Source organism: Daucus carota, chromosome 6 (genome assembly GCF_001625215.2).
Source record: "Daucus carota subsp. sativus chromosome 6, DH1 v3.0, whole genome shotgun sequence".
In the NCBI taxonomy this organism is placed as follows: Eukaryota; Viridiplantae; Streptophyta; class Magnoliopsida; order Apiales; family Apiaceae; genus Daucus; species Daucus carota.
In genome coordinates this window covers 31209616-31227591 of record NC_030386.2, presented here as the reverse complement: position 1 = coordinate 31227591, position 17976 = coordinate 31209616, and the positions used below count along the sequence as shown (strand labels likewise).

Here is a 17976-nt window from a genome sequence, read left to right as displayed (position 1 = left end):
TCTCCAGGAGCATGTTGGCACAGGTTCTAAACCTTGAATCTGTATGATAAGCTACTCCCGCCCCTGAGTTGTATACGCAAGAGGAGCGCCACACACTTTAATGCTCCTCCAAAATAGTTTTATAACTTATTCTTAAAAAAAAAATTCCTGAATAAAATTTTAACTATTAAATTTTTATTCAGAAAAAAAAATCTTAAAAATAAGTTATAGAACTATTTTATAGAAGCATTAAAGTGCGTGCCAAATAGCAAAAGTATACCAAAATATTAATCTCAGCCAAACAGGCTCTAGGTTGCAAACTTATTCAGACCGTTGTCTGCAGCTTTACTTTTGCTGTGCCGGATCTTTTATGAGTTACATACTTTATACATACAGGAGCTACGGAATGAGTGACAATGATCATTGAAAATGAAGCTGATTGAAATCGGAGGCATACACATAGAAAATTATTGAAGACGAAAGTTACTTGAATAAATTTAAACAATCCATGTTTGATGAAAAGAAAAACCACTAAAATGAATTTTCACGGCATATATATAAAGTGGAGTACAGGAATTTTGTGAGCCGCTGGTAGATGCAAAATTCTAGACATCATCAAAATAGATCCAAGAACAGAGTCATTCCTCATTTGTCCATCTTCAATATAGTTACTAAGTTTGATGAAAAACTCTCAGCAGAAAACTATAAATTTGCCTTATATTATTTCCTATTTACAGGAATATACACTTTTTAATTTCTACTACCCTACGCATTACTTCTACACGTAATCAACTTTGGACACAAATGATAATTACTAAATGCTCGATTTTATATAATAAAAAATATTTCTATTTATATAAAACAAGCCTTGATATTCTTCCATAAAAATCATTCCCGAGTTAATATTTCCAACTCAAAGAGAAATTTAAATTGAATTCATGTAACACTCCTTATAAAGCTAAACCTGAGAGAGATATCAGGAGCGGATAAGCTGGCAATTCATATAAACCACAAATTTAGTTATCTTCCTTCCCAATTTCCTATGCATACAATTCCCGAATTTCATCTTCTAATTCAGATGGTTGCATGAAAAAAGATAATGGCACACAAATAAATATGGTAAGGAAAGACATGGAATAGATAGCAGACTTTAAAATGTAAACCTGTTCAATCTCTACGCCTACCCTGCCGAAAATGCCTAGGAATAAAGGTGTCGGCATACAGTGGATATTTTTTCCTTATCAACCCTTTCAAGCATTTCCAGTATGAGAAGTCTACCAGTTCACCATCCTTCCGGACTATGAACAAACAGCGAGAGCTTTCAAAATTAGGATGATACCCAATCTGTCAAAAAAGGAGATTAACACCGAAGACATTCAGCATTATACCATATAAATAAGTTGAATGTACAAGTATTAAGATTTATTATTTATCACCAAATTTCGGTAATGATCATTAATATTCCTTCTAGATAATTAATAGATGGAAGGAAGGCTAAGGTTGTTCGAAGGAAACTAAAAAACAGTATCTGCACTCTCTTGTTACAAGCAACGTTTACCCGTAATTATTTTCAAATTCACAGTAAGAATTCTTTTAATTCTTGACAAAAATGACAATAAGAATGTGCTAACAACTGGGGTATTACTAGGGTCTAGGGATAGAAACCATAATCAAATAACCTAACGGACCAAGGCCCATAAACAATTGGGTTTATTATATATAAAACTACTTATATAATAGTATACTAATCCCACTTATAAAAGCATGTAGATAAATATGTTATTTATCTTTAAATTAAATAAAATATAACCAGTTAATCTTATATATAAATCTTCTACACTTTCGTTCCTCATCACATCCTTTTGACATTGATCTCAACAGTCAACTCTATATGTGTTTTAAGGTTACAGGAAGACATATTAATATGAACAAAATCTATCCACTTCATTACCAACATACTTATATCAAACAATTTAATTCAATATTTACTTCTATTATTAAATTTAATCCAATAGCACAAAGTGACCAGATGAGAAATTCATACTAGACATGATTCTTTATAAGACTAATATGCTACTGAGATGAGAAAGAGCCTAGACTTAGACACTGGAGGAAAAACGGAAATAAACATATAAGTTGGAATGGGGGTTCATAAGGAAAGAACGGAAGCAAACTATATGCATTTAATTAAAGCCACCTGTTCAGTAAATTCTTTAAAAAATTTGACATGTTTTATGTTACTTTATTATGGTTTCCAACCAAATCAACTAGCGTCTGTAAACTACTCGGAGAGCTGATTTCTAAACAGTAGATGAACTCTCTGTGACATCAGCATCACTTGCAATCTAATCTCAGTCACTCTTTTTTCCACATCTCTTCTCCGCTACGTGCAGGTTCCATGGTCAAACTTTTGCTTATACTATTGTGTTCATGTTGTAAATGCTATTGGCTTAGACCCCCCTGGGAGTACATATAGCAGGTGTGGATATTGCCATGGATTAGGCTTTGTTGTGTCTTACAAGTTACAAAGAACTTCAAGAGAGTATTTAATGTGATGCATTGAATTCTCTATATAATCTCCGCACAAGTTCTGTTTATAAATTATAAACATTACAAGGGATAAGTTTTTAGGTTAAACTGTCAAGTCACAAAGAGCCACTCTAGGTCTACAAAGAGTATATATAACCTTTCGTCGATCTACAAAGATAAGCTTAACAAATCTGTGTATGTAAGATATATTCTGACTCTGATCTACAATAATTTTTCTATTTTATACCTAGAATAGTTGCCGGATCTGCATTTTAGTAGCAATTTGATATTTATCTAATCCTACTGAGTTCCTGTCCATTATAAAGCTCTAGAAATTTTACATAACGAAATTGTGTTACATACTTACATGTAGTTACTTGGTTAAAACTTAAAATAAAGCTATAAAAGAGGCTTAATATGACTACATCCCAATAAATAGCTATAGTCTTGACCTGTTCAAATGCTGAAATCTTATCGATATCTTTGAGTTTTAATTTCAACATATTAATATGTGTGTGCTTGCGTTTGTGTGAGAAAGAAAGAGATACCGTTATGTAATCAACACCACTTCCAATCTTCTTCTCACACTCTGGATGGTATGCAAGCAACCTCTCTATGATAGTTTCTTCATGCTCTGGGCTTAATCGATCACCACTTTCATACCTGTTACACCAAAACCCCATGTAAAAACACTGAAAGTTAAAACCATGTGATGAGGAACGTAACTGAAAGTTTTTAAAATATTTAAATAATTAGTGTCTTTTTATTTAGTTTAAAGAGAATTAAAAAATTTTGTTTTATGCGGGGCTAGTGTGTAGTAGCTTATATAACAAGCTCAATGGTTATTGGGCCTGGTCCATTAGCTTATTTAATTAGGGTCCGTATTCCTTATACAAACATGGCAATCCTGCATATTATAACTAGACTTGATTAATATGCAGTGATTTAGATATCAATATTGATTTGTGTGTCTTTTATGGGTTCCGATCCATAGTTTAATCCTTTCTGCAGTTGGGAAGCCTTGGGGTAGTGGCGCAGTGCGTTTTTTGCGGTCAATACACCCAAGCTATATTTTCGTGTTTTATCAAAAATAAATCTTTGTTTCCACAAGTTGTCATGCATAACCATGCCACAACTATGTATAGCTCTCACAAGCATAAATGTGCTTGTTTAGAGTAATTAGGAGCTATTACTAGGAAGCACAGACTCAGCTAGGAAGGTGCCTGTGTCCGACTCCGACTCGGCGACTTAGCCCCGACATCGCTGAGGGCGTGTCAAACTCGCCAGGTGGCATGTCGAAAACAGCCCGACTCTATTCAACTTGTTACTGACATAGCCCGATTTTAAAATCTTATGTAGGCAAAACCCATCTTCTTTTATTCTTTCCCTAAACCTCTTAAATAGACATGCATTGTCTAGCACCAAGGAGTCTGTTGATGAACCACATATAAAGTCTGTTCTTTTTACACAAGATTCATAGCATACTGTGAATGAAAATCTTGAATTTTTTATTCCTTTGTTAAATGTCAACTAATATGAACAGTGAAACTTTTATTACTTATTTTGTATATAATTGTTGATGGTTTAAATTAAATAATTAGTTTTTAGTTTCATTTACAAAATAGGGTTTCTATTTGATTAATACGCTATACATAGAGCCAAGTGCATCAACGAGTAACCGAACTAATTATTGAATGAGAACTGAGAACTAAACTCATAATGTGAACCAAAGCAAGTCAAGAAAATCATATGCACAGGTCACCAAAATTTAATATATTTTTGAAATTTAGTTATTTGCACAAGTTATGTTGGTGATTTGTTTTTGTTCTCACAGTTAGTGTTATACTGTTATTAAACACAATATGCACACTGAAGCGCAAATGCCTCCTGCGACATAATTTTCAACGCTGAGTGCGGCGGCATGTGCGGATTCATCGAATTCAAATAAATATACATATATTCATGGTATATAATACAAAATATTACAGATTTATTCATGAGAAGACATTCATAAGCAAAACTAAATTGTCATTTATGATAAAGCAACCAACTGTATCATCACAGATCCAAGCCTAGAATATTTTAATGTAATTAACAAATAAATGCAAAGTTGGTCCATTATTCTTCTTCATCACCAAGATTCACAAAATCATCTTCTTCATACACAATTATGATTAGGATCCTCAAGAATGTTTCACAAATCAGTATACTTAAGATTTAGTAGTTAGCACTCAGTATACTGTACAAAATGTAGTCAGTAATATGCAGGGACGGAGGCAGGCGGGGTCCTGTGGGGTCCGGGGCCCCCACCAGAATTTTGAAAAAAATAATTATTTTTTTTTAGATATTAAGTATACTGAGGGCAGAGTATTTTTGTTGCCAGTACATACGTGCGCTTATTTTGTCATAGCAGATATTGCCTTATCTTTACATCATCTTTGCATCAATGATCCAAGAGCTCTTCATCTCCAGGTTCGATCATCTTTACAAGTAATTAGTAATGCATTTCAAGCTTTACTTTAGTAATATTCTTATGTATACTTTGTGTTTGATGTGCTATGTCGAGAAAGATGTGCTTATGGGTATTGATAATGAAGTGATTATCCAACATTTCCAGAATATGACAACTCGAAGACTTGATTTACCCCATTTACGTGTTGAAGGATGACGAATGAAAAATTACAGGTAATATCTCGTCAATCTATTTTTGTATGCTCTGTCATATTTTGCTTCTTTGCATGATTTAGTGAAAAAAAATTCCCGCGCTTCGCGCAGGAAGGTCCCCCTTAGATATTTGCTCTAGTTCCGTCACTGGTAATATGTATACAAGTATATGTATGATCATTTAATAAGTATTGCAAGTATAACCAGTGAATGTGTCGCAATTAATAATGAATCAGATCAGGAAGAAGGAAAAAGAAATCAGTATACAAAGTAACTTAAACGATATTGATATAAACAAGAAGAAAGATGTGTATTATACATATAAATCAGTACACAAACAAATCAGTTTATATATACAAGAATCTTACACATATGTGTATTATCAGTGTGTATATGTTCAAGAACCAGTATGTATATAGGAGAAGGAAGAAAAAAATTACAAAGACCAGTTTTCTTAAAAAAAACCACTCAATCAACACCCCAGGTAACATGTGATAAAAAGAGAACTTTTCTGCACTTTCTGCACTGGGCTCTCAATGCACACGGAAGCGAAGTCGCTTCACATCGCTTCGGGTGCGAATTTTAATAACACTGCTCAAGGTTCATTCTCATCAGGGCGTATATATTATATATATATATATATATATATATATATATATATATATATATATAAATATAATTATAGGACTGACTTAAGAGTATTCCGACCCGCCTTATATTATCATGTGTTTGATCTTCAAGCAATGTACATCATTAGGCAAGCAAACAATATGATTAAACCATAACTATCCAACTTCTTTATCCCTTGTTTGATGATCATATATATTTCTACAGGGGATGCGTTAAACGAGAATCAAAACCCATGACCTAGTCAAGGGAAGGAATACATTGTACATGCACCTTTGACCACTATGCTATTCTTAAATCATCAATATTTTATTCTCAAGCCCATGAAAGTTTCTCTAGACCCGATTAATTTACACAAGATTCACTACCTTACAACTCTCATAATGTTGGCCCTATTAGCATCCCCGCTCCCACCAAACATAAACTTTTAAGTTTTCTTTAGAAGTGCTGCATTGAACTACAACAACTCCAGTCGCATAATAAACCAAATCAAACAAACCCAACCCCCCAACTCCCTCCTTTCCTAACCAAGCATACAAAGCTTCAAACTTGAGCACCCAAATGGCTAATAACATCATATAAGTCTGCTTAACAATACTGTAATTAAAATTTATTATACTTAACAACCTAATTTCAAATACTAACACACAAATGCCACATTGAGGATCAAGAAGAGGACTAGACTAAATTCTCGCGAATAAAAATCAAACTTACTTGCCAGAGTGAAGAATCATCCTGACAAACCCCACAAGTGGAACCGTATCTTCAAGAATCTTGTCTTCCCAATCAACCAACTCTTCTTCTTCTTCACTCTCTTCCTCGTCAAAATCTCTCCCAGCCTCCTTACTCACCGGCTTTCGCAACAAATTTGAGCCATAGGAATCTTGATTACTACTTGTTGCCTTGAGGGCGCAAAAACGGGGTGAATTACAAGGAAAAGAGAGATGGGTAGGAGAAAAGTAAGAGGATAAGTTTATAAAGATGGGGTTTTTATGAAGACGAAGCCCTTGTGGTGATATACAACAATAAGCCATTATGCTACAACAATGTGAGAGATTTTGGTGGTTATATATGTATGTTTATCATTTCTTATCACTAATCAGATTCTCACCATTTTCTTGCTGCTGATGATACTGTTTGGAAGGGCTTAAATATCAGTCAGATGAACAGATAGATGGTAGATAAAATTGGAACTTTTTGATCAAAATTATTGTTAATTAGTTGTTCTTTTTATGACAGACATAAATATCATATTATTAGTTGGTTTAAAAAAATATCATAAATCCTAGCCATAAGCTCTCTAATATTGAGTTCCAACCATTTCTTTTTAACGTATCTTTTTAACTTTTAATCTTTGATCTAAGCGTCATGGCTAAGGAAAGAATATCCGACTCTAAACTAATCTTTGGGCAACGCCATCTACGCTGTCAACACCTCCTTCATCAGCAAATTTTCTTGGAGATCTGCGGAAATACTTAAAAAAAACAGGTGTGATCTTTTCAAAACATAAACCTACATGATTATGATTATGTGATTGGTTTTTGTTTTACTGTATATATTATTGTGAGATGATTCATATTTCATGATTATGTATAATTGTGTGCTTAAATTTATTATTGTATGGGTTGTTTTCGTATCCATTTTTCATCTTTTTCTATCTATTTTTGTCCGAACTTGAAAAGATTGGATAGATATTATCGATCTTTTATTATATATAGGATCAGTTACATTTGGTGTTTTGTATCTTCATGTTCGATTTTTAGTTTTTCGTGTTCATGATAATTGTTTGCGGTTCTTGGATGGTGACAGTGGAGCCGGTGCACTGGTGACTTAATTAGTGCGTGTTGCAATATTAGATTAGCCTGACTGACTAATTTTATTCCGTGATTCTAGTTTTAGATTTGTAATTTTGAATATTATTTGGTTTTAATAGTAGTAATTGCAATTCTTAAAATCAGTTATTTTTGAATGGATAGTTGACTCCTTTTTAAATTTGCTTATCCTCGAAATTTGACTTTCCACTACATGCATTAACTTGTATTTTCGTTTTTAATTTGAGTAAATTATGCTTTAATTTGAATAATTAATTGACCGTTTATATACAAATGAATTATCTTAAATTGATAAATTGATAAATTTAAATTTGAAATTGGTTTTGGATTTATATGTCTTAAATGTGTTTTAATGCTCCTTAAATGTGTTGTCTGTATATTATGGAGATTAGTCAACTTTTCTTAAGTTATAATCAATTACCATCCAAATTTGAAAATTGTTTACTTTTATTATTTTTCAAAGATTCAAAATTTAAAAACCATTAATGGGTGTCATTAATGATGACTTTATTGTGCCTTTAATGGCTTAATCGTGCCTTTTATGGCTTTTTGTTCCAATTGTGGATGTCACTTTTAATGGCTTATTGACCATTTTGATGATCATTTTATTTAATTATATTTAATTATATTTCATCCTTTAATCCTCACTTAAATTTTAATTTTTATTGTGCCAAAAAAATTAATTTTTATGTGTCTAACCAAAGGATTTTCCTTTGGTTAGAAATTAATTAATATTTCTATATTATTTTATTTTCTATCTATTTTTAATATATATATATATATATATATTTGTTTTGCTTTTATTAGATTTTCTATTTTACTTTAATTAAACTTATATGTGTGTGATTTTTTTGTATGTTGATTTAGGTTTTGTTTGATTTGTTTTTTCAGGATACTCTGGAAGCTATGGGACTTATGGGTTTTCTTTACTTATTCATTTAAGCTTTATTGTCTAAGCGTCCGGAGTTATGCTTGCATGATTTTCGGTTAGATGATAAACTTTCTTGAAAAAAAGAAATCCCTGATGCGGTTTATTGTATTTCGATACAATTCATCTACGTGTATGTAGACTTTACAAAAAAAAAAAAAAAAATAATATCATAAATCCCTGACAAAAAAAAATCATAAATCCTAACAAAAAAAATATATCATAACAGTCCGCGGGATCCTAATCATTCCACAAAATTTTTCTATTAATATGAAAAATGATTACCACATAAAAATAAATAAATAAATATATATATATATCTTAAAAGGTTTATATATATATATTTGTATATTTTAGTATTTGAATTATTAATTTTTAACAAAATAGCTATATAAAAACTAGGATGGTTAAATAGTACTCTACAACTGAAATACATATAAAAAATATGGTATCACGATATTTCGAATAAAATATGCAAACATACTATTATATTTTTAATTAAAATTTTAATACAAATTTTAATGTCTTATATTTAATGATTATTTAAATTTTAGTTCAATCAATATAATTATATAAAGGAGAAGCGAGGGGCGTGTAGGTGGCGCCTCTCACATCGCTCCGTTCTATTTTTCTAATTTTCTTAAATTTTTGGATGAAAAATATCAAAAATTAGAACTACCTTTTTTAGTTTCGGATATATAAGAAGCAAGTTTCAGAATTTAATTTTGTTTCAGATTATTTATGGAATATAACATCTTGAAAGTTTTAATCTAATTTTGTTTCAGATTATTTAATTATGGGAAAGAGTAGCACACAGGTTTCTTTGCACTTATAAATACCCTCATAGGTTGTAGGATTTTGGATCATCCAAACACAATTTTTTTCTCTCAATACCACAACCCTACCTCTCTCTGATGAGCAGCAACTTTTTTCTCTCAATACCACAACCCTACCTCTCTCTGGTGAGCAGCAAAGAGGAATGAATTTTCTGCTGCTAAAAGAAGATAAGGAGGTTTCCAATACCAAAGAAGTGATCCAATTAGTCGAGGACTTTAAATGGATTGATTTTTTTGATTTCCATTGGAGATTAGGAATAGATGGTCTCCACCTTAAACACAGAAAAAAGGATTGATCAAAACATACTACTGGATTTTTTTACAAAGTGGCAACTATCCAGTGCAAAGAATAAAGTTCTTACAAGTAAATACTCAACACCCAAGTAGGCTTAGCAGTTCTCTTGCTCGATTTCTAACTTGGTGGTGCCGTTCTTTTGCAACGATAAGTGAAGGTTGTTTATACGGTATTTAAAAAATAATAAAAGTTGTTGCAAGCAAAGGTAGTTATAAAATGCTATGTGGGAGTCGACAAATCCAAATACGGAAGAAGAATATAGCCTTGACATGATATTGATGGATGATATCAATAAATTAACTATTAGTGATGTATATGTTTGTTGGTTATTCTTTTATAATATTTATTTTGTTCATCGGACATGTTTGTTATTGTTAATTTTTATATGACTTACTTTGTACGCAGGAAAAAATTATTCATGCATTATCTGTTTGCTTCGTTCAGGCAACTTTTAAGTGAAAACTGTTCATACAGTATTTTTTAATCTAAACACATGATTACTTTAAAAAAAAACACAAATAAAATTAAGATTCGTCGTGCTCTAAATTGTTAATTACATGTATAAATTTATTTTTATTATTTCAACATGAATTATAGTCCAATTTTTCCATTTTATATATTAGTATTGGTATTACATCAAGACCTACAAATATTAATTCTTAGTCATTAATATACTTTTTATAAACAGCCACAAAATTATTGCATTCTACAAATATTAATATAATAATTCTACAAATATTAATATTGAATCATTAATATAATTTTTATAGGCCGCCGCAACGCGCGGCTTCTCAACTAGTTGAAAATAATTAGTGTTCCTTTTTGTTTTTCTTATCTTGTTTAATTTTGCTATGCCATACAACCCAACTACTTGAAGTCACTTGGGTTAATTATATATTTAATAATTGTTAATTTACTACAAAGGCAAAAAATGCAGTTAAAATAGTCTTTTGTAGTGTCTAATAGCAAGTCCAAGAGTGTCCTAAATTGATGTGCTAAATCAAAATTTAAGGTATTTTCCAACAATGTTTTTTTTTTTACGAAAAGCGAAGAATTTAATATATTACTGAAATCCAGCCGAGACAAACCACCGAACTGTCAATTACAACCTGATTATGAAACAAAAAACGAGCTAAACATATAGTTAAATCACTAGGACATTCAACAAATGCCTCATTTTTAGAGCACTACTATGCATGTCCTAGACCAATTTTCTCAATAAAATATTAACTTCCCTCCATTCCACTACATCTCTGTGCTCTTACTTTTTCATTTCCCTCCGACACCAATTCAAATAAATTATTAGTTTAATTAAAAAGCATAATTATAAGGCATGTTGTTGGAGTTCATACATCATAATGATGTCATAAATCACTATGACACTATTTTTTATTATATTTATAAGGCACTTGCTAGGATATTCTAGCAATTGTTGGACTTGCTCTAACAAATAAACTTGCATATTTACTTCATTCCAGCTTATATAAAGTCTTTATTTTGTTGTGCAACTGACATGAACAAAAGTACTTTTACATGTTTTCCAAAAAAAAAAAAAGTGCTTTTACATAATTATTTTCATATACATGTATATAAATGTAATATTAGCATGCTGATGCCTGATTTAGAGGAATTGGGATTACTCAGTCAATTTGCAAGTGGCAAGGAAGAAGCAACACATACATTATTTAATAATAAATCACAAAATCTAAGTCCATTCTGGAATGGAACATCACTACCCAGTCCTACATTATATACATTAATCAAGCCACCCTTTTCATATTCATCAAGATTAGTATCCTTTGAATACAGAGATGTCTCTTCTAATCTTTTCTTGCTTCATGTGCTTTCTCTTGCTGACAAAATCAACCACAGCTACAATTTACATGGAATTGAATCAAAATTGCTCAATGAACAATCTTGTAACTCTTGGCGGCATAGGTGGAGTGCTTGATCTGAGCTCAAGGGTTGGTAAAGAGCAAAAAATAGCTATGGAGCTGGCTGTCCAAGATTTTTATAGCTCAACTTGCTATAATCTGCCCATCCATCTCAAAGATTTGCATGGAAACTTCGTCCACACTGCTTCTGATGGTAATGTAACCAGCTTATAAATGCATACCGGAACTTTTGTTCTTCAGGATTAGTTGATAAATAAGTATGCGCGAACAGCTGATGATATCATGTTAAAAATCAGTAATTTCTTTCCCACCATTTGTGTAAGATTTTTATGCTAGAAGTTTTCAGGTGCAAGTTCATCTATAAATTCAGCATCACACTTCAGAATGCGATGATTTTTCCTAATGTTTTGAGTTTTCTTAGCAACTAAAAATATTGTAGTCTGCCAACAAACACGGTTTTAAAATTCACTAGTACTGTTGACTTTTTGATTAAGACGTGAGGGAATATTCAAAGTTTTCATTTCTAAATAATTTTTTAAAGGAAGTGGAGGCTTAAACTGGGACAATTTGACTTCATACAATACAAGAAAGTCTTGGTTTATTAGCTCAGGCTTTGAAATAACATTTAATTTGTTATCTATATTTTTGCAGTGATAAAATTGGTTGAAGAAAAACAAGTTCAAGTGATCCTGGGAGTATTGACCTTGGAAGAAGCTTCCCTAGTCTCGGGATTTAACAATGGCACCACTGTTATTTCTCTGCCTCCAACTGCCATATCCCCGCGTCTGTCACCAGCAGAGCCTCCGCATTTGATCCAAATGAGCCATGATATCCGAATCCATGTGCGATGCATTGCTGCATTAGTAGGACACTTTAAGTGGAGAAAGTTGACAACTATATATGAGCAAAGGAATGCTTTCTCCACTGAAACTGATCTTATGATCACAGAACTATCCGAGTCTCTTCAGAATGTTGAGTCGACGATTGAACATCACTTTACTTTTCCTCCTGTATCTTCTCTTAAGAATTCAGCCGCATTTATTAGCAATGAGCTACTGAAGCTGAAAAGCCTAAACAATAGGGTCTTTGTGATACTAAAGTCTTCACTAGAGTTTGCTATCCTGCTTTTTGAGAGAGCAAACCAGATGGGAATGATGGGAAAAGGCTATGTTTGGATCATTTCAGATGATCTTTCCAGTCAACTTGATTCAATAGGGCAGCCTGTGATATCTAACATGCAAGGTGTGATTGGTTTCAAATCAAACTTTGTGGACACTAGTGATTCATTTGAAGAGTTTAAGCATAGGTTCCGAAAAAAGTACATATCAGAGTATCCTGAAGAAGAGCATTTTAATCCCAGCATCAATGCGTTACGAGCATATGATGCAACTTGGATGATTGCCAATGCCATGGCAACTGCAGAAGGAATGAAGGGATCAAAAATCTTGTTTGAGAACATTTTATCTAGCAATTTTAATGGCCTTAGTGGAAAGATAAGCTTTAACAATGGGAAACTGGAAGAACCACCCACATTCCGAGTTATGAATGTGATCGGTAAAAGCTATAGAGAGATAGCAACCTGGTCACCAGAGTTTGGTTTCTCAGTTAATTTCAATGAGGAGAAAGGAAGGGATATGAGAATTGGAAATGGATTAGTGGGAGAATTAGGTTCAGTTTATTGGCCTGGTGGGGAACAGACGGTTCCGGAAGGATGGTTTTTAGGTAACAAAGAGAAACCAATGAAGATCGGAGTTCCTGCTAGGGGTGCTTTTAATCAGTTTGTGAATGTGAGGTATGATCAGAATCAAAATGAGACGAATGTGGCTGGATTTTCAATTGAAGTTTTCGAAGCTGTGGTTAAACAACTTTCCTATAACTTCTCATATGTATTTGTTCCCTACTATGGCTCATATGATGATATGGTGGCTGATGTTTATAATAAGGTACAAGTTCTTTGACAGATTTTACCAAAACGGTTAAATTAACACTTCATGTATGATGTAGCAAGATGTTTGCTGATGCTCTCTTTTTTTTTTTCTCTATTTAATCTTGTATGGTGAACTTGATTTGTGATCAAGCGCTTGGATGCAGCTGTTGGTGATACAGAAATAATGGCAGATCGATACAAAATTGCGGGATTTTCCCAACCATACATGGAATCTGGACTGGTCATGGTAGTGACTGTCAAACCAGATTCCACAAAGGAAAGTTTCATGTTCTTGCGCGCCTTTACTATGAAAATGTGGCTTCTGATGGCAGTAATGAGCTTATATACAGGATTTGTCGTCTGGTTGACTGAGAATGTCGAGAGCAATCCAGACTTTGAAAGCTCATCCGTGTCTCACCATGTTGGCAAAATGCTTTGGTTCTCAGTCACGGTTCTGTCCTTCGCGCAAAGTTAGTATTTTCACTTTAAAGTAACTCTCATTCAAGTACTTAGCATTTAACCTGAAAAAAATGTTGCAGGAGAATCAATTAGAAGCAATTTGTCTCGATTTGTGTTGGCAACATGGTTATTTGTTATTGTCGTGGTGACGGTATGTTTCACTGCAAGTCTTACGTCTATTATCACTGTCCAGAGAATCCAACCATCTCTTGTTAGTATCGAGTATCTCCAGAGGACTAATGCAGCTGTTGGATGTAATGGAAACTCTTTCATCGTTCAATATCTGATCAACGTTCTACACTTCAAGCCAGAGAATATTAAAAAGATTAATTCAATCAGGGACTACCCAGAAGCCTTTGAAAAGGGAGAAATTAGAGCAGCTTATTTTGTTGCTCCACACGCCAAAGTGTTCCTCGCAATATATTGCCAAGGCTATACCACGGCTGGGCCTAGCTACAAACTTGGCGGCTTTGGCTTTGTTTTTCGCAAGGGTTCACCCTTAGTTAATGACATTTCAGAGGCAATTCTCAAAGTAACAGAGAGCGGAAAGATACTTGAATTGGAAAAACATATGCTTTCCGCTTCCAATTGCAACTCATCATCAATAGATATATCCTCAGGTGATACAAGTTTAGGCCCAGAGGCCTTCTCTGGCCTATTAATAATTTCGGGCTGCATATCTGCTGTGGCCTTATTGATCTCAGTTGCACGTCTTCTTACGACGAGTCCTCTGATCTTGAGCTTCACTCAGGGAATACTATTAAGAAGGAGAATTGGTAGATGGACCTCATCATTTCTCAGTCGAAGCGACACGACAGAGGAATCTGCATCCTCTGAAAGAGCACAAGACTCAATGGGCATTGAATTGGCAGCCTGGAACCAAACATAGATGTTAATAATGTTGAGCAGCAAAGTGTTTAAATGTGATACAAATTGTGCACCAGATGGTATCACAATACAAGTTGTATACCTGGAAGAAATAAAATGCAAGTAGGTGAGCTAGTTAGAAACTAGAATACACACTATTGTTCTCAGAGGTTGTGTAACAATTTGTACAGTCGGGACGATTGATGTGTGTTGTGTAAATACAGGTTGAGATTATTTTAGAAGAGTAACAATTACATCTTTTTAGCTCAGTTAATCTATTTCCATAATGGCTGAACCGGAGAGCAACTAAATTAAGATAGATTATCAGAGCTTTCAACCAAATTAAGACAGATAATAATCAGGAGCTTTCATACAGGATTCCTCAAACAAAAAAACCAAACACCTGGAGACGAGAAATTGATGTTTTTATTATCTATTTTCAAGTGAAACCAAACCTTACAAAAACCCTTTTCTCACTCCCCAGTAGCAGACCAAGGCAGTGTTGGCCTTGAAAACACACAAAAAAGTGTTGACATTTGACGAGAACATTTACATAGTCAATTCATAAATAATTCAACTCTTGATTTTTTTTTATTTGGGTCCTTCCGTTAAATCTGATTTGACGTTGTTAGTTTTTCTTAAGTTCATGAGAATCAAAGATAAGTGATTCCGGTATCCAAATTTGAAGTTTGAGTAATCAAATTGCTCGTTTTTCAATCCTCTATCCATCTATACTATCAAAATTTGGTTTGGTAATTTCCGAATTTTGAGTTGAATATTAGTTTTCATTTTAATAGCTTTTATTCGAATTATAATGATGTAGATTGATAGATCGTGTGATTATGAGTATTTTCATATAATTTTCGTGATTTTTAATGTTCAAATTAGCCTCGTTGGAAAATTCGAGCTCACCGGATTTGAGCTTTTTCCGACCAAGTTCACCGGAAAAACTAACGGCGTCAAACCTGATCTAACGGAAGGACCCGGATAAAAAAAAATAAAGATTTGAATTACTTATGAATTGACATTTATAGTTCAGGGACCTAGAAAAAAAAAGTGTTTATAGTTCAGGGACTTTAGAATTAATTTTTCCATTTTATTTATATTACATTTTTAGCTGATGATTTTGTAGATCGGAAGTATTTTAATTTGGGCCTAGTTTTGGGCTGGGCCAGTACTTCACCTTGATATCCAGCAGATCAAGATGAGATGTTTTAGACAAACAAACAGAAGAAGGGCCGAAAAAGAATTGACATGTAAAAAGAAAAATCAAGGAAATATCGTCAATTTATTATGCGTGATTAATGTAGAATCACATTAAATAACTTTTTCCGCTAGAGAAAAATGTTACGTGAAGTGTGTTGATTGTGCCGACAAAATACCACAGAAAAGGTCAAACGGCGATTACAACACACAAAATAATAAGCGAAAAGTTGAAAACATCTCTATCTTCCCCTCCCACTTGCTCTGATCATCTGACCCGGCCCAACTCCCTTTCGATTCACACAGATCGATTTGCGTGCATGCAAATATATGCATCGTCCAAAAATCGACCTCTAAAAGCAGCTATAGCAACACACCATCCATTGTTCACTCAAATTTAAGATAAACCAACGAATACAATGGCTCGGATTAGGACTAATGTCAGAGCCAACCGGCCATGCACATCTCGACATGAGCTGTAAATTGAATCTCAATCTATCAGATTTCTTGCATGTATACGTCGTCTCAAATTTTACCATATCATCATCACTTTACATCGAAATATCTTTCGATCCCTTTAATAATTCATATTCGGTGTCACTTTTAAAGATCCCTCCAGCTGTAATCTGAGTGTGTGTATATAGTGTGAATGGCAGCCACAGATTAAGCCTCGACAGTCGAAATTCTATGAGTTCAGAAATGTTATACGTATAAATATGCGCACACATAGATGATAGATGGTCCCTTGAGATCTCCAGTCCCAGTATATCTTTTATCTCAACTACTGTTGTTTTCATTGTGTGCATATACTCTATGACATATGTGTATTAAATTATTAATCATCTGCACGCATGCACGTATGTAATTAATTAGAATCGTCAATCGTTTTATATTTGTTAATTTAACTTTATTTTAATTGGTCCATATTGATGGAAAATGACCGGTTGAATCATCTTGAACCGCGGATAAACATATTCTCCACCTTTATCTGCTTTTGAATAATAAATATACGAACATCATATGCCTAGATATTTTTTAAAGTTACTGTTCTTTTATTATGATTTCAACTTTCGTGCGGCGGCTGATCCATTTTATAAATCTGAGTGAATTGTATTATATTTATGGCTGGTAACGATTATCATAAATTTAAAATTATATATTCTCTCCTTGCCATTTTAGTAGTCTCGTTTTAAAATAAAATTTCTCATAATAAATTTTCTTTTTTCTGATATAAGTTTTATATTATTTTCAACTATGACCGTCACTAATTCACACGACTTTCAAAAATTATATTTTCAATAGCTATAAAATTCTAATGAAATGATTGAAAATTTGATTATACTTATATATAATTACTGCAATTTTAGTGATGACAATAATAATAACATTACACTTAGTATTTCTTTAATACAAGTGAAATTTGCAAAAAAAGGACTACTAAAGTGGGAGAGGGAGTAATTAATATTTAGAATATTTTTTTTAATTTTTTTTTGAAATAGTATAAATTGAGTACTCCAACTCAGTAATACGTACTTCATGCATATAACGTGTCGTTTGAAAATATTGCCCAAAGTCAATGTGTTGTTAGAGAAAATGCTTATGGAAAAGTGTCGTAGAAACTATTTGATAATATATATTTTATATATTTATATGTTTTGAATTATAATATGAAATTAATATTTTTATACGTAGTTCAGTAACATAAACATAATTATGAATTTATCATTTCTTAAAAAATATTTGATTAATAAACCTTAATTAGGTATTTTATTTGTGAAATATGAATATTAAAATAAATATATAAATATATAATTTAATTTGAAAATAATGACAGAGTTAAGTTCTATGGAGTACATAAAAATATTGGAGTATTGGAGTACAAATCATAATTTTTTAGTTTGATCATATATAATATCTTTGATTATCCAAATTTTG

General features: G+C 32.7%; 2 protein-coding genes across 2 annotated transcripts; one reads left to right on the top strand and one right to left on the bottom strand.

Moving 5' to 3' along the window:
- Window positions 1-955: 955 nt before the first annotated feature.
- Window positions 956-6982, bottom strand: LOC108225302 (protein DCL homolog, chloroplastic). The gene is made up of 3 exons (XM_017400138.2): window positions 6514-6982; window positions 3057-3171; window positions 956-1323 (listed from the first exon to the last, which is right to left on the bottom strand). The coding sequence occupies exons 1-3, from the start codon at window positions 6831-6833 to the stop codon at window positions 1147-1149; spliced, it is 612 nt and encodes a 203-aa protein (XP_017255627.1). The 5' UTR covers window positions 6834-6982; the 3' UTR covers window positions 956-1146.
- Window positions 6983-11386: 4404 nt separating this feature from the next.
- Window positions 11387-15107, top strand: LOC108227059 (glutamate receptor 2.7). The gene is made up of 4 exons (XM_017402057.2): window positions 11387-11778; window positions 12237-13528; window positions 13664-13982; window positions 14052-15107. Exons 1-4 carry the CDS (start codon window positions 11502-11504, stop codon window positions 14858-14860), a joined length of 2697 nt encoding a protein of 898 aa, XP_017257546.1. The 5' UTR covers window positions 11387-11501; the 3' UTR covers window positions 14861-15107.
- Window positions 15108-17976: the final 2869 nt, after the last annotated feature.